Source organism: Bubalus kerabau, chromosome 4, assembly GCF_029407905.1.
Source record: "Bubalus kerabau isolate K-KA32 ecotype Philippines breed swamp buffalo chromosome 4, PCC_UOA_SB_1v2, whole genome shotgun sequence".
NCBI lineage: Eukaryota > Metazoa > Chordata > Mammalia > Artiodactyla > Bovidae > Bubalus > Bubalus kerabau.
In genome coordinates, this window is record NC_073627.1 from 66848206 (window position 1) to 66866750 (window position 18545).

Genomic DNA, 18545 nt, shown 5'->3' on the forward strand with positions numbered 1-18545 from the left:
AGATGCCACATATCCTATTCATTATTCCTATAGATGACATCCTTTGAAACATGCCTAAACAATTCTTTCTACTGTGTTCTACTGCCACTTGCTTTTCGAGGTTAGTTAAGAATTTAAAACTACTCATGCACAAATCATTCTCATCATTCATGGCTGTAGAGAATTATAGTATAGAATTCAGATATTCTTCTATTGAAAAAAAAAAAGGAAATCTTCGGTAAAATGATCGAGAATTGTAAGTTCTTTGTAAAAGCACCCTATTGAATATAGTGCTAATAAATAAAAGACACCAACAGTGTACTTCAGGTCGATAATAAAAATTTAATAGTAACATCATAAAATAAACAAACATATAAAAATCAAGTATTTAGTTCTGGATGTTAGAAATAATATACATAATAAATTCAGCAGAGTACTGATAGTGCTGCAAGATAAGATTTTATGGTTCAAATTATATATTATGTCAATCAGACTGTTTTGTTCTCAGGGTTTCCAATATTCTGCTTTTATTACAAAAAGCATCTGAACTTCAGACATCTCTAATGATGTACTACCTGGCATACTGCCACTGAAGCTGTATGACCACTGTCTTAATGATATAACTAAATCTCCTCATAATGTAATTAAAAGAGGTGAACATTTCCCCACTTTGGAATACTAGTTACCAAAATTGTCACAGTGTTAAAGTAAAAACGATTCCTTTCTCCTTTGCATTTAAATTAAAAAGCACATGCATGAGAGAAAGTTGAAAACAAAAAGGGCAACTTTATGCTATATGCTAGGTCAGTGTTCAAGTCCACAGACTAAGTTTAAAGGTAAACTTCCTGGTTCTGGTCCTCAAGTAAAAATGGAACTAATGAACCAACTTTGTAATTATCAGGAAATACATGTTAGCTATTCTTTCATAATCAAATCTTTCAATGATTTCTAAGACTCTTTCGGTATCCTGTTTTGGTTGAGCTAGTTCAGGAGACACACTGGTTGAAAAAGGATTGAGAAAATATGTTTTAAGGTTGGAAGGTCCATCTTTGAAAAATAAAGATTTAAATATAGCCCTTGAAAAGGTTATTTAACCCAGAATTGCTGGAGATGACAAGTAGACAGAAAAAGAGAGTCATGTTTAAATGCATAAATAAAAAACTGTTGGTAGGTTTTTCAAAACAGAAGTAATTCTTCCAACTCAAAGACATCTGCTGAAAGTCGAAGTTACCCTGCTACATGATTCATCTTCTTCAAAGCCATTGAGTCAAGTCAGAATCACTGTGTCTTAAAACTTTGGTTGGATGACTTACATATTCTGTAAGAAGTAACTATAACTCAACAAACAAAATAGATATAAAACTAGAATCTTAATTGAAAAATGGCATGTTTTTCCATCATTTTCATATAGTCAGCATGCCCATCTGAAATCTAATATTTCATTTGTAAACACTGCTACATTTCCCACTGAAGCTTGTTATTCTGATGAACCAAAATTTAAATGCTCTCATTCAGCTGATAGTTAATGAAAGTTCTGAGGATTATTCATCATTATCTGTAGAAAAAGGAAAGAAATTTAACTCACTCGCTGAAAATCAAGCTCTATGTATTTACTTGGTAAAAAAGTCATTTTTTGGTCACGCTAAAGAAAAACAGCCTTAATGTCTGGAATTTTTATTATAATATCACACACTCCTTATAAAACATGCAAACAATATAATAAAGAATTAAGTGGGAAGCAAAAATCATCTATAAGCCAAAGACAACCAAGGCTAATAACTTTATATAAAACTTTCCAGACTGCTTTACTATGCATACACAAATACGCTTTAAAAAATTACAACAATGCAGTTGTGAGACACGACTTTTTGCCTTTAAAACACGTAATGGATGGAAAGGTGGATAAATAAGGGATAAAGGAAGATTATAAAATGCTTAATGGCAGAATCTAGGTGGTGGACATATGTGAGGTAACTGTAAAACGGTTTCAACGTTTTCGTATCATAAAAATTTTACAATAAAGCATTGAAAAAGAATAAATTATGGGTAAGTTCCATGACAGTTTCAATGGCTGTGTAGTATTTTTTGGATATAGTGTATTTAAATTAACCATTTATGTTTAAAGACATTGTGGTTATCTCCAATTTTTCATTAGCCTAAAAAACACTAAGGAATAAATTAAACAGACTGCTTAATTTAACCTGAAGGATGAAGAGTCTGAATATGAACAGAACTAGTTTGATACTCTCCATAGATTCACTCAAATGCAATCATTTTTCTGGCCTCATGCCATTAACTTCCATATGCCATATGGAAAGGGCCCCATGAGATCCAAATATTGTAAAAGTTACTGAGCATGCTTTCAGTCTATTATAGGACTGTTTCATAAAATGGAGTTCATGATCTCAAATAAGTCAAGAATATACAAGTGTCAGATAATGTTTATATTTTCATTTTGATAAAAAATAATTATTTATATATAGAAAAAAACCACATGTTCCATAACAGTAATTCACAATGGACAGACATTTTCAAAGACTAAGACGAGTTTTTCACTGAGGTCTATGGACTTAGATTCTTGGAGTCTGAAAAAGTATTTTCCTTTTTAGAGGAATTCACATGTTACTTCAGTTGGAGGAACACTATCATAGTTTGCTCTTTTCAAGAATCACTGGACATTGTTCCTTGTTTCAATTCCAGGAAACACTGTCCTCTGAGTAACTGACACATTTTGTCTCAAGTAATTAATTAGGCTAATTAATTAGGTTTCCTGCTTTGCTACCAAGATCAGCACCAAATTGGTGCTGATTATTATTTTCCCAAATTGTAGATTCTTTGACTATGAGTTTGTGTTCCTACTTCAACTTGGCTTAATATTATATTGCTTGCACTCATTTGCCTAATATGTTGACTTTTCCAAACACTTGTTTTTAACTTAATTTCATCTTCTTCTCTATGTATGTATGTGTATATATGTATATATATGTATGTATACACAGTGTACTATATATAATGTAGTCAAACCTTTTTTGGCTGAACAAGATAGAATATAAATAAATCTTATGAAAATTTCTATGGCCAAATTAAGCATCAACATTTTAAATCCTCAACTTCTGTCTACAAATCATACCTTTAAAGTAATAATATTAATTGTGACAAATATTTTTAGAAATGAATTCTTGTCCAAAATGGGCTTCCCTTGTGGCTCAGCTGGTAAAGAATCTGCCCACAATGCAGGAAACCTGGGTTTGATCCCTGGGTTAGGAAGATTCCCTGGAGAACGGAAAGGCTTCCCACTGTATAGTACATGGGGTCGTAAAGAGCTGGACATGACTGAGCTACTTTCACTTTCACTTTCTTGTTCAAAATATTCAGAATCTGTTTTTAAACTCACTATAAAAGTTAGGTTCATTACTGCATGGTAAGATACTTAAAACAAAAAGATCACATATTATTTATCTTGATTACCTACTTTATTTACTAAACTTGATTACAAGTAACTTTAAGCTTTTCTCAAAAAAACTGAAAGCTCTCAGAATGGATGTGTATCAAGAAAGATGATCAAAAGAATATGGTATATAAGATGTCAGGGAATTTATGAAAGAGAAGTTTCAAGATATTTTGTGTAATGGAGTATCTTCATTAGAATAAGTCTGTATCTTTGCTTCGAAGATAGTAAATATTTATTTGGATAAGTACGTTCTTGTATTTTTTCCCCTAAGTGGTATTATTGTCCACTGACTTCTTTTTTTTAATAAAGAAGAGATCCCTTAAATTTCCATTGACAGGTTCCATAGCAACCACTGAGAGTATAAAACATGATTGTTTGTGCCTATCTGTGATAATTCTTAACTACTACATAATCAGGCACACAAGTAGCACGAACTGTTATAAAGGAAGTTGGTTTACATTCAATTGGTTCCTTGCCACTAATGGCCCTGGCAGTTACTCTGTGGGCTTATGAAGAAAAGTAATGAAAATGCAGTGGGTTTTAAAGCTGTAAGACTACTTACTGTACCTGAAAGATTTTCTAGTTGGAATTTTAACAAGACTTTTACCTCCATTAAAGTAATTCAAGAAAGATTTTTTGCTGAGCTTATAGTCAATGTAAATAAGTCTACATAATTATAAAGTCTCTCCCAAAATAAAAGACTCTTGAATTCCGATTTTAGCAAACTTAATTTTTCATGAGTCCAAATACCACATATTTTAATAAAATCCTACCTCTGAAATATGTCATCTGAGCACTCCTCTGAACATGCAGTCCAAGTTCTCACCTCCTCATGCCCAAATACCTCTACCATTTCCATCAAGTGCTCCTTCCCATCTCACTGCAGCTGGCAACACATGGCACCATGGCCAGACTTCTCACCACAAAGTGCTTCTTCCACTACATTGTCCTTTCACTTCTAAATCCTTCACTGGTTTCATCCATGTGTCTTAAACATGTCACAGTGTCTCATCACAAAGACTAATTTTCCACAGGAAGCTCCTAGTATGGTCAGTCTATCCTAACACAGTCAGTAATCGCTGTTTTGTTCTTTTCCCCACAAGTCACATCCTCTACGTCTCTTTTCATTTCTCCCAATCCAACCTCCCTTCTCTAGCCCCTACTGCACTGAAAACATTTCAGGATGAGCATTTTATGTATGGCTTTACACCTTCTTTCCTATGTCTTTTTCCTAAGGAAATGGTATACAACATGTAAGTAGACCATGCCCTTCACTGGCCACAAAAATGAAGTGCCAGGCACCCAGGAGCCTTCATAAACACTCTGAAAACCCATCACAGTGCATGAGATGGGAGGTCATGCTCCATCTGATAGCAAATGAAACTAATTTGAGACAAAATAAATCACTTCCTGTTACATGACCAGCTTGTCATAGAATCGGGACTATAACTCTGGTCTCTAGGTTCAATGCTTAGTGCTCTGCCATGACCAAGTGAATGAGAAAAAATATTCTTTAATAACTTTTAATAAAGTCAACACATTCTGAGTGATTCTACAAGTAAATATTTTTGAAATATAAAAACGGTTTACACTCAAATCATGATAGATGAACTGCACTTACTGTCAACAGAAGACATTACATTTGGTACTATTTAGGAGAAATTTTACATATGTGTCTAAAAATTTAATTCCACCTCCTTGATAAGAAAGTATTCTAATTTCTAGAGCTGTCCAAAAAGGAGGCTTTTTAAAAATCTCAGTTCAAACATTACTTGCAAATTATTGACTTAAAAAACAAGCCAATAAAAGTTTATCCCAGAATCCAAGTAGTATCCTTATACAGTTAATTGCTTAAAAGTACTAGATATTAATATAATTCCAATACATATTTCACAAAATGCATGTGATATAATCTAATCAGTTTACATTTGTCATTTCATTTTTTGCAAATTTATTTAAAATATAAGGATGTGAGGAAATCTTACCTTCTTGATAGGCTCCATCTGCCATGACTAAATGAAGAATCTTGGCATAAAGATGCTGATGTTCATTTCCCAAAATATTCTGAACTATTGTTGAACAAATCTCAATATTTTCATCTTCGTCTTCATGAACAGCCTATACCAAATTTCCAAATATAAATATTTGAATGTTAACCTTCTCTAATTGGAGGCTTTATTATTTCCAGTAAGTCTACTGATCAATAAAAATCACTGCCATTTCACTACTAATTCAAACACAGAAGATTTCACAATTAAATTAAATGTTTTAGCTGACATTTTACTTGCCTTTATTTTTTCATAAACCTCAAAGAACTTTTCGAAGCCTATTTCCTGTTCCAGGTGAAGCCTCAGTTCCTCTAAATGATTAAAGACACTATCGTATTCACATTCACTAGTTATCTCCCCATCACTGTTATCTAAAACACATAAATAAAAAGAAGACATTTCATGATTTAGAAGACTGAATAAAATAATTCTTGCCATGACTGATTCTACTCCCGTGACTGGGATAGACTACTTGTACTTTCAATATACTTTCAATATAAAGTTTCTGTCACTATAATACTTGTCGTGTATATAGTTAACCAACATATGTATATATAAATGTCTTAATAACAATGATACTTTAGAAATGTTTTCTTTCACAGACATTAGCAGTAAATCAGATTAAGAATAAAAACATTCTAAGAGATGTCAGCTACTTGAGTTTTTAAAAAAAGGAAAAAGCATACCCATATATTCTATACTGAGGCAACCAATCCTAACTACTATTTTTAAAAACTTGATATTAAATATGGGGCAAAACATGAAAGAGCATGCAGATGACGTAAGATACGTATCATAAAACTTGGAAAGCATCTAAAAAGGATTATAAGTGCTTTATAAGTTTTATGTCATGTACATGCTCAACCAAAGTAATTTGAAAAATTATAATAAAAGGAAAATTAATACAATATTATTCCTTTTCACATTATCTGTTCTTCTCAAATAAATCACTGTTTAAATACACAATTTTTCTGTGCATCTTAGGGTCAATGATATGAATAAGGAATGTTTGCAAATCAAAAACAAAGTATCAAGGCTTTAAAAACTGTGTTTAGTTTAATCCTGCTGGTTGAGCACTATATGTGGAAGCCCTTTGTAAAACACAAACAGCTAAGAAAATTAAGTTACCATTTTTATTACCAGGAAAATAAGTCAAGAAGTGAAGAATAACAGAATAAAAATGCTTCAAAAAAGCATTTCCATACTTTGTTGTTGTTATTGTTTAGTCATTAACTCATGTCCAGTCCTTTGCGACCCCATGGACTCTAATAGCCCACCAGACTCCTCTGTCCATGGGGTTCCCCAGGCAAGAATACTGGAGTGGGTTACCATTTCCTTCTCCAGGGGATCTTCCTGACCCAGGGCTGGAACCCACGTCTCCTCCACTGGCAGGTGGGTTCCTTACCACTGAGCCATATTTTAGTGGAAAAGAAATGGAGCAACAATGCATGCACACTGTGAGAAAGAGAGTCAGGGATGCAGAGCAGAGTCAGTCTTATTCAAGGCTGGAAGTGGCTTGTGTCAGAGGTCAGAGAGAGACACTCGGTTCAATGTCAGGGCCACCACGCACCCGAGTGCCACTCCTCATTGAGGGCGCTCTCGCTGCTGGGGTTGTCGTCCTCCTCGCCCGCGTCCGTGCCGTTGGCGGCCTGCTCGGCATCATCACTGGTCTTCAAGCCCGACTCCTCCTCTTCACTGTAGTCCTCCCCTGGCTGCTCCCGCAGCAGCTGCTCCATGGAGGCTTGGAGCTCCTGTAAGTCTGTGTCAGCCTCTTCAAACACACTGTAATTTAAAAACTACAATATCACCAAAACTTTTCTTTATTCTGAAATTTTACTTCAATTCGATATGCACACACTCCTTTCCACTTAAAATACTCGTGATCTGGAAAACACCTATTAGTAGTATTTAACAAAGGAAATAAGTATTCACACAACTGATAAAGTATACAACACATGTTCTGGAATACATAAGCCAAAAGATGGCTTATATAAAGCTGTCCTGATTCATCAAAGAGAATCATGTAACTATCAACATTATTAATTCCTTAAGTTTTAAAAAATGTTTCAACATTTAAGGGCCAGACTAAATATTCTATTTTCATATAGTTTTAAAGGTTCAGCAAAATCTTGGTGTGGATGTATGACAGCTACGCACCAATCTCACTGGGGTGGAGGTGAGGGGTCATGCCCTCTTCTGCTTTCATTCAATTACAAATGTGGAAATGAACTGATTTACACAAGTAATACCTTACATTCATATAACGCCTTAATTTCTAAAGCGGTTTATCCTATTATTTAAATTTTATCCACACAAAACTCACTTTAGAAACATGAGAACTATGAATCAAAGTGCTCAAGTGACTTGTCAAAGCCAGACAGTCAATAAATGACAAATACGAGACTTAGTGCTAGGCCTTCTGCTCACTTCTTCAAGATCCCAGAAGCACTCAGCAGCTCCATTCCTGAGGAGCTAGTCTCTCTCTCCTTGAGGCAAGCAAATGGAAAAACCTGTAGACTAAGAGTTAATTCGAATGCTAGATGCATGAAGTCCTCTGAAAGACGAGGGACCCATATTGAGGATTTCAACTTGCAGAAAAGCAATATTAAACAGAACACAAGACTGATGAAGGCCTTTCTTGAAGTTTAGACTCTAATGAAATAAACAAGTTTATATTGAAGAACTAAAATAATATTATTATGAGACCTTATACAAAACTTTCATTAACAGAAAAATAATTTTTAATGCAGAAATATCTTTATTTTGTACTTATGTGTACAAACACCTATACTTTGACATTGCAGCAGCTACAGAAAAGCAAATGTCATGATCTCATCAGAATGAGGAAGAGAGAGAGTATTTAATCTTTTGGATCATCCTTCTCAGAGCATTTAGTTTAGCATTTCATTATCATACTAACATACCAGGCAAATCTGCTAGGTACCACTGCAGTCCAAGGGACTCTCAAGAGTATTCTCCAACACCACAGTTGAAAAGCATCAATTCTACGGTACTCAGCTTTCTTTATGGTCCAACTCTCACACCCATACATGACTACTGGAAAAACCATAGCTTTGACTAGACAGACATTTGTTTGCAAAGTAATGTCTCTGCTTTTTAATATGCTGTCTAGGTGGGCCTTAGAAAGCATCACTATGAACAAAGCTAGTGGAGGTGATGGAATTCCAGTTGAGCTATTTCAAATCCTGAAAGATGATGCTGTGAAAGTGCTGCACTCAATATGCCAGCAAATTTGGAAAACTCAGCAGTGGCCACAGCACTGGAAAAGGTCAGTTTTCATTCCAATCCCAAAGAAAGGCAATGCCAAAGAATGCTCAAACTACCGCACAATTGCACTCATCTCACACGCTAGTAAAGTAATGCTCAAAATTCTCCAAGCCAGGCTTCAGCAATATGTGAACCGTGAACTTCCAGATGTTCAAGCTGGTTTTAGAAAAGGCAGAGGAACCAGAGATCAAATTGCCAACATCCGCTGGATCATCAAAAAAGCAAGAGAGTTCCAGAAAAACATCTGTGTCTGCTTTATTGACTATGTCAAAGCCTCTGACTGTGTGGATCACAATAAACTGTGGAAAATTCTGAAAGAGATGGGAATACCAGACCACCTGACCTGCCTCTTGAGAAACCTATATGCAGGTCAGGAAGCAACAGTTAGAACTGGACATGGAACAACAGACTGGTTCCAAATAGGAAAAGGAGTACGTCAAGGCTGTATATTGTCACCCTGCTTATTTAACTTATATGCAGAGTACATCATGAGAAACACTGGGCTGGAGGAAGCACAAACTGGACTCAAGATTGCCGGGAGAAATATCAATAACCTCAGATATGCAGATGACACCACCCTTATGGCACAAAGTGAAGAGGAGCTGAAGAGCCTCTTGATGAAGGTGAAAGAGGAGAGTGAAAAAGTTGGCTTAAAGCTAAACATTCAGAAAACTAAGATCATGGCATCTGGTCCCATCACTTCATGGGAAATAGATGGGGAAACAGTAGAAACAGTGTCAGACTTTGTTTTTTTGGGCTCCAAAATCACTGCAGATGGTGACTGCAGCCATGAAATTAAAAAACGCTTACTCCTTGGAAGGAAAGTTATGACCAACTTAGACAGCATATTCAAAAGCAGAGACATTGCTTTGCCAACAAAGGTCCGTCTAGTCAAGGCTATGGTTTTTCCAGTGGTCATGTATGGATGTGAGAGTTGGACTGTGAAGAAAGCTGAGAGCCAAAGAATTGATGCTTTTGAACTGTGGTGTTGGAGAAGACTCTTTAGAGTCCCTTGGACTGCAAGGAGATCCAGCCAGTCCATTCTGAAGGAGATCAGCCCTGGGATTTCTTTGGAAGGAATGATGCTAAAGCTGCAACTCCAGTACTCTGGCCACCTCATGCGAAGAGTTGACTCATTGGAAAAGACTCTGATGCTGGGAGGGATTGGGGGCAGGAGGAGAAGGGGACAACAGAGGATGAGATGGCTGCATGGCATCACTGACTCGATGGACGTGAGTCTGAGTGAACTCCGGGAGTTGGTGATGGACAGGGAGGCCTGGCGTGCTGCGATTCATGGGGTTGCAAAAAGTCGGACACGACTGAGCAGCTGAACCGAACTGAACTAGGTTGGTCATAGCTTTTCTTCCAAGGAGCAAGTATTTTTTCATTTCATGGCTGCAGTCATCATCTGCAGTGATTTTGGAGCCCAGGAAAATAAAGTTTGTCACTGTTTCCATTGTTTCCCCATCTATTTGCCATGAAGTGATGGGACCGGATGCCATGATCTTCGTTTTTTGAATGTTGAATTTTAAGCCAACTTTTCCCTTTTATTAAGAAGATTAAGATCTTTTATGATACGAGCACTGAAAAAACTGTCTTGGGGACTTTAAAATCTGGTCCTGAATTTTCTTTTTAGTAGATTTTTTGGATAAATGAACATATAAAGTTTGGATCAAGAAATATGTTTCCCAAAGAAAAATGTCAAGTCAAATTTCCCTATATATGGAGTAACTTTCTTGGAAAAAACTTAGTTTTCAAATTTTCAAAATAATATTAAAAGCTTCTAACTTTGAAAATAAAATTATCAACCAGTAATTAAAAGAATATCCGTAAATAAGCTATAGCTACTCCGATAGAAATTGATTACTTACAAAAATTTTTTGGAAGAATACTGTTACCCAGGATTTTGTCAACCACAGAGGTGCTGAAATGTTGCCCTGTTCTCCAACTGGCTTAATAAAAATACAACATAAAGTGCTTAATGAGCAACCATAGCCAAGCAGAAGCAAAGATAAAAAGGTGACTTTTCTTCCAAATTTTGAGGGTACCAGCTAAAATCTACAGAACTCTATATGAAAAAAAGTCAACTTTTATTTTTTGCTTGCTATGTTGCATGGCTTGTGGGATCTTAGTTTCCAAACAGGGATTAAACCTGGGCCCCGGCAGTAAAAACGTGGAGTCCTAACCACTGGACCACCAAGGAATTCAAAAGTCAACCTTGAAAAGATAAAGTCTGGTTAAAAATTTAAAAACTAAATTTTATTTTATTTTTAAACTTTACATAACTGTATTAGTTTTGCCAAATATCAAAATGAATCTGCCACAGGTATACATGTGTTCCCCTTTAAAAAAAAAAAAAAAAAAAAAAAAAATTTAAAAACTAACAGGCAAGCCTTAAGAAAAACAAAAAGAGAAAACAAAATGCATCAGATACAGTGGTCTTGGCTCAAGAATTATAGGGATAAAAATTGTGAGACTGGTACCAAGCTTTCAATCAGATCAAAACATACATTCTTTCTATGGAAAGGCCGAGGTAAAAAGGAGAAACTTAAATTCCATGGGGTCACAAAGAGTCAGACACGACTGAGTGACTTGAACTGAACTGGCCTGAAATTTCAAAAGATCAAAAAATAAATAATAAAAACAGTAACATTTGGCAACCTACTTTCCTGATGACTTGAATACACTTCTCAACCTCTCTGGTTTTATTTCCCCAAAAGGTCAGCAGCATGTGTCAGATGCTGAGCAGGCTGACTGGCATCAGGGGAGGTGAAGGGTGTTACTGTCTAGGCACTGCCAGTTCCTGCCGCTTTTAGAAGTGTTGGTTAAATTTTCCTCCAGGCTTAAGTAAGATTCATCAGGAATCAATAAGGAGGGAATTTTGTGAAAGCAATTAAGTTACATGTAGAACTCACATGGGAGTATGTGTGTGTGTATGCAAACACATACACACACACACACACACACACACACACACACACACACACACACACCCCATTTCACCTGCTAACTCCCCATTGCTGTGGTTTGGAGTCACACCCAGCAGAGATGTGTGGACAGAGCTTTCTGGCATCTCCCTGGGGAAGAGCAGTGAGCGCTTTCCAGTTTCCCACTGCAGTCCCTGCACCATGTGGCCTCACACTACAAACAGTCATCAGCTTATTGACATTCACTCAGTGAAGCACCAGCCATGTCAAGCATTGTGATGGGTACTCAGGGCACAATAACACAGAGAACTTCCTGGTGCTCCAGTGGCTAAGAATCCACTGCCAATGCAGGTGACATGGGTTCAATCCCTGGTCCAGGAAGATCCCATATGCTGTGAAGCAACTAAGCCCATGAGTCACAACTAATGAAACCATGGCCCTAGAGGCCATTTCCATAATAAGAGAAGCCACTAAAATGAGAAGTACTCACACCTCAATGAAGAGTAGCCCCTGCTCGCTACAACTAGAGAAAGCCCACGTGCAGCAACAAAGATCCAGCAAAGGCAAAAATTAATTAATAAAATTAAAGTTAATGAATAATTAATTAAAATTAATAAATAAAAAATAAAACTAAAAAGAATAAAAATGGCGGAGAACACAATGGTGACCATGTCCTTACATTCCTCAAGTGAAGTTAACTTACAGTATTTAGAGGCAGACACACATACCAAAGTTTACTTCACTGTACTTTAAATATGTTCTAAAAAGTTAAAGGAGTAGTGAAAGGTCAGCTACAGATCATGCTTGAAAAGTGTGGCGGGGTCACCCTGTCTAGAACATGTGTACACTCAGAAATTCTGTTAGAGTTGGTATCTAAAGGTATTTGTGCTCACATGTCCTCAGAGTCTGACGGCCCTTCCTTAACATGCTCATCTTCCATTTCAAGATTGTCCTGACGTCCATCTCCCACAGTGGGGACATCCATCAGTGTTCTGAACAGTTTGGAGAGGTCTGGAAGTGAACATGTCCGCAACATCTGAAAAAAAGCAACAGATTTCTTATTAGGAGTGAGACAGTGAGAAAATTAAAATGAGAGGAAAAAATTAGAAAACTGGAGCTAGTAATAATATATATATATGCATCAACCACCCGTTTAGAGCTAAAAGCTTCTCAATCTAAGCTGAGAATCTACTTCTCTTAAACTTTAGCTCAGTATTTTATCAAAGATGAAACTAAGCCTGTGAGTGAGTTCTGCTTGGGTTTCTCTGAGAAGTGGCCTTTATAAGTCACAGAGGGTCTTTATCTGGGGAGCACACGTGGAGTGGAGCTGGAGCTGGGTCAGGACTTTCTCACTCACGGCTCTCCATCCCTCTGCCATGGCATGTCTGCTGATTCTTCCTTTCACTTTCTGAAAAGTACACTGTCCAAGATGCTCTGTGTGCTTTTGTCCAAACTGGCTAAGCACCATCCCACACAAACTGGTTACCCTTTCTATTACTTTATCTTACTGGTCAACACTGATTAAATCAGAGGCCTTCAATTAGAGCAAAGAAATTCCCACTATTGCCTCCCTGAGCAATGGACTGCGAGTGGTACCCTTCCCACCAGAAAAGACAGCTGGAAAGACAGGCACTCGATGTTCACGCTGAGAAGCACCGGGAGCAACAGGGTGAAGAGGAACTGAGCACACTGAGATGAGAAAGAACAGCACAGTGGAGGTACTTAAAATGTGCATTAGTGCTGCACACAGCCAGAATAATAGGAATAGCCCCTGTCCAGCACTCTCAACAATCAGAGTGAAGGACAGACAGGGCTATGATACACACATCTAGAGAAGTCAGTCTCAGGGCTGGGTCAACCCTACAGGATCTGTAAGACCTGAAACATGACTGTTAAGGCCCAGATAAGATTCAAACACCAGATGGGAGACTGTGCAGAACACACAATGTTAACTGAGTAAGAAAAGGTATGTACTTGGCCAAATCTACTGGTACAAACTGCTTTTGAGAATAAAAAAGAATAGATTTCTATTATTTGAAGATAATTTACATATTACAGCACACAAGAGGAAAAAAATGGTTATATGGTACAAGATGGTACAGATACATACTGCCTGGTTAAAATATTTAACAATGGTACTGTCAGCAGAATTTATACTTGACTTCTTTGTTCTTCTAATGGTTTGAGCCACGTATATTAGAAACCCAGAGGCTGCAAAACATGCAGCCAGTAACAGTTTACCCAGATACATGCTGATCAATAAAAACAAACAGCATATATGCATTATATATTTAAATACAAGGGGACCACACAAAGGGACACAGTATTTTTTAAGCTGAAATAAATTTTAGCCCTGGTAAAATCACCTCAATTCTAGTTTCCTTCATTAAAATCAACTTCATTAAATAAACTTCATAGCCCAACACAAAATAACAGAATTAGAAAGAAATTTCAAGAGGTATGTACCTCTCGGAACAGGTTTACACACTCATCAATCCAACAGTTCCTACAGGTCCTGTATTTAAAATCCTAATATTCACAGTCTTTTCTGACAGACTATCACTGTTTCTGGTAGGATATTCATCTTCATTCATCTTCATACAGAAGAATTTTATATAGGAACACTTTTAGTTCTGTAATTCTGAGTCTACTAGATCTTTTTCATACTGTTTCAATAATATTCTATAGTTCTGACATCCACAGAAAGAAATCCTCCTGAAAATAGCTACTAATCCAGAACATGTTGCCTGAAATCTTACTTCATTTCTAGTTAGACTAATTTTTTCCACAATTTTTTGTAGCATAATTTATGCAGCAAACATTTGGTACCATTATAAATCCTCTCAGATTGTGAGAAGATCTCATCTTTATGGAAAGCAAAGTTTTAGAAAACCTCAAAACATTTTTAAAAATGCAGTTCTTTTGGATTTCTCATCCTTGGTTCTATTTTTTCTTGACAATGAAGACAACCATGTAAAAAGTGAATGAATTAAGTGCTAGTTACACTAATTAGAACTTCACATGAAATGCTACTTAATTCTATCAACTCAGTTTTTCATCTATAGTATTTTTCATATAAAATTTTGTATTATTCCCCAACTATACTACAAAATTGTTCATGATGAGCACATTTGTTTAATGTCTACCTATTGCAATTCAACTATAACACTAAACCCTCAAAATAGCTTCTACAAATATTTGCTCACTTCAACCCATAAACAAGGCTAAAAATGGAATTAAAACATCAAAACATCATGAACACTTAACAAAGGCAAAAATTATGGACATTATCTAAGAACCGATAGTTTAGCAAATCAAAAGAAGACATTTAAGGCACTTGTGCTCTTTGTGAACTGTACATTAATACTTCCCCTGACTCTGTATTTGCTGTACCAAGGCAAGAAATTCTCAAGTTTTTATAGAGATCAGTCTTCCACTCTACTGCCCATTTGAGAAAGTATCAGTGGAACACATCTGGTCTCTCTCAAGCCCTTATTCACTATCCCATTAGATAAGGAAGGTCTAGTGGGAAGGACCGGAGAAGGCAACGGCACCCCACTCCAGTACTCTTGCCTGGAAAATCCCATGAGCCTGGTAGGCTGCAGTCCATGGGGTCGCTAAGAGTCGGACATGACTGAGCGACTTCACTTTCCCTTTTCACTTTATTGCATTGGAGAAGGAAATGGCAACCCACTCCAGTGTTCTTGCCTGGAGAATCCCAGGGACGGGGGAGCCTGGTGGGCTGCTGTCTATGAGGTTGCAGAGTCGGAAACGACTGAAGCAACTTAGCAGTGGGAAGGACAAGCAGGTTTTCCATTGGGCAACCTAGTGTCTATCCTTATGTACCTCAGATTGTGAGAAGATCTCATCTTTAAACTACTTTTTCCTGACTCATTACAAATTTACCTTCAATAATCATTTATGTGTTACACTTTCAATTCTACTGATACTGTTATAACTGTCTTATGAAAGCTGCCACTTTATATATGGTGTTTCCTATCAGAAACAATGCAGCCAAGAAGACAGTCTAAGTCTAGATCTAGTGGAAATGCTCCTTCAAAGTAAAAGTAAAATTAAAATGTTTTAAAATAAAAGTTGAAAAAAATTCATTACCAACAGGGCTACCTAAGAGGCGTTAACGAATTTTTTAAAGTGATAGAAAAATAATGTGTATGTGCTCAGTCGTTCAGCTGTGTCTGACTCTTTGAAACCCCATGGACTGGAGCCCGCCAGACTCCTTTGTTCATGGAATTTCCCAGGCAAGAATACTGGAGTGGGTTGCCATTTCCTCCTCCACGGGATTCTCTTGACCCAGGAATTGAACCCAAATATCTTCAAATTCTACAGTAAGTGATGAAGAATGGTTAACATGTAAATATAAAAGACTTCCTGTCATAATTTTTACTTTCTCTAAAAGATAATAGAATGCTTAAAGCAAAAATATAGAAATGTATTATGGAATTTATCATACATGAAGAAATAAAATACATGAGAATTCCACAGGCAAAGGACAGGCAAGAGAGTGGAAATGGAAATGTACTGTTGTAAGGTTCTGATGCTATAAATGAAGTGGCATAATATTATTTGAATAGAGACCATGATAATCTAAAGATGTATACTGAAAACTGAGAAGTCTACCAAAAGCAAACAGTAGAGATAAAACACTAAAAAACTCAATCAAAAAGGGAGAATAAAAGCAAAAAAGGAACCAAAAAGAAATGAGACAAATAGAAAACAAATAGCAAAATGATAAGTTTAATTCAATCATATTGATAATGTCAAAAATTACATTAAATATAAATGACCCAACCACTTTGATTAAATGACTGTCATATGGTTAATAAGCAAGACTCAACTACATGACAAGTACAAAAAATCTGTATGAAATAAGTCTGATTAAAAGGAAAGGATGTAGGGACTTCCATCATGGTCCGGTGATTAGGAATTCACCTGCCAATGCAAGGAACACAGGTTCGATTCCAGTCTGGGTGGATTCCACATGATGCGGAACAACTAAGCCTGTGTGTCACAATTACTGAAGCCTGCCTCAGGAGCCCGTGCTGTGCAACAAGAGAGGCCACTGTAATAAGAAGTCTACGAACTGCAAGGAAGAGTGTCCCCACTCACCACATCTAGAGAAAGCCTGTGTGTACCAACAAACCCCAGATCACCCAATAAGTAAATAAATAACCTTGCACAAAAATAAAATTAAAAAATAAAGGATGTAAAAATCTGTTCCTTGTAAACACTAAGCATAAGGAAGCTAGAATGACTATATTAAAACCAGGAGGCAAAGTATATTTCAGAACAAAGGTGTAGGTCTAGGGATAGAGTGAGTCATTTCATAATCATAAAGGGGTCAATTTATTAAGAAGATATTATTAATTTATATTCAATTGACTGGAAATTTCAACAGTGCTTTCCCAGTAATTGATAAACAAACAGAAAGAGAAGAAAGGATACAGAAGACTTGAATCACACTATCCCACAGAGAGACTTCCTAACAATAAATATATCAATTCATCCAGAAAACAGAACAAAACTAAATTCTTACTCACTCAATAACAGAGCTTCAAAATACATAGAGCAAAAGCTGACAGAACTGAAAGAAGAAACACATGATTATACTAGTTAAAAATTTCAATATTCTATTCTCAGCAACTAAGAGTTAATGTGAAAGTATTAAAGACCAAAAAAAAAAAAAAAAAATCAGTAAAGACAAAGAAAGCATGAACACCAACAATGGACTTAATTCTTGACATTGACAGAACAATTCACCCAACGACAGAAGAATCTACACCCTCTTAAGGAGATCTGTTAGTAGCAGTCAAGGAAAGGAAACTGGAGAGTGACACAAGATATGCCAGAAGGCAACAGATAAAATAATTATAAAAGAAGAGTATATTTCAACTGTTGAAAGAAAAGAGCATAGGAGATCTGCTGGTAAGTGATGATCTTGGCAGCAGCAGCTTCAATGGAGGAGTGGCTCACAGCCACACTATGATGTACTGGGAAATGAGGAGAAGGGAAAAAGCAAAGACACAACAAAAAGCTGTGGGGTGTGAGCTGAGGGGGATGTGAGCTCATGGAAGTTTACCGTTCACGATGGGAACCATCAGAGTGTGGGTGTGGACGGAATGGCCCATCTCAGAGAAAGAAGTTCACAACACAGGCCAGAGAAGAAAAAAGAGACAGCTTCCTCGAGAGGCTGAGGGAGGTTAGGCTCCAAAGATTAAGAAGAATTTCCTTTAACAGAAAAAAGGACAAGCACAGAATGACTTAACATTGAAAAAAAAGAACTTTGGGGAATTTCCTGGCGGTCCAGAGGTTAAGGCTCCCTGATGCCCCTGAAGTGGGGCACAGATTCTACCCCTGATCAGGGAACTAAGATTCCACATGCAACATGTCAGGGTCAAAAAGTAAAAAAATAAATAGATAAAAAGAAAAACACCGTCAATATTATAGTTTATCAAAGAAAAATAATAAATGTGAAATGTTATCAAATGGATAGTTTTCCATTTGAGGAACATACTTGCCTTTGGGTTGTTTGCATCAAATAGACCCGTTGAAAGTCCAATCAGCAAGGAATTCTGTTTTTTATTTCTTGGTGGTGAATCAGAGTGAGATCGAAGTGGAAAGGATTCTTCTGGTGAACAGAGAATTGACTGAACCTGAGAAACTGCTTTCAGATGCTCAGAATAAACCACTTTATGGAAAAATGGTTCTGGTTGCATAGATTTATCTATATCGCGCTTAGAGGGTGGAGAATCATCCACTCCAGGTTCTGTGGAATAAAGGAAAGATTACATGAACAGTCTATACAATACTCAGCTTTCTAAGTGATAATGAAAA

The 18545-nt window shown here is 36.6% G+C and overlaps 1 protein-coding gene across 8 annotated transcripts in view; it reads right to left on the reverse strand.

Annotated features, from left to right (window-relative positions):
- Positions 1 to 301: 301 nt before the first annotated feature.
- Positions 302 to 18545, reverse strand: part of NEK1 (NIMA related kinase 1) — a 130891-nt gene continuing 112647 nt past the window's right edge. For 7 of the 8 annotated variants that reach the window (XM_055577630.1, XM_055577627.1, XM_055577629.1 and 4 more), the window contains 6 exons: positions 18230 to 18477; positions 12587 to 12729; positions 7049 to 7260; positions 5719 to 5849; positions 5416 to 5548; positions 302 to 1534 (listed from right to left, as the gene is read on the reverse strand). In XM_055577630.1, the coding sequence (XP_055433605.1) occupies positions 1521 to 1534; positions 5416 to 5548; positions 5719 to 5849; positions 7049 to 7260; positions 12587 to 12729; positions 18230 to 18477 (881 nt within the window). In that variant the 3' untranslated portion in view covers positions 302 to 1520. The remainder of the gene's footprint in view (positions 1535 to 5415; positions 5549 to 5718; positions 5850 to 7048; positions 7261 to 12586; positions 12730 to 18229; positions 18478 to 18545) is intronic. The other variant, XR_008713277.1, reaches the window with a different exon arrangement.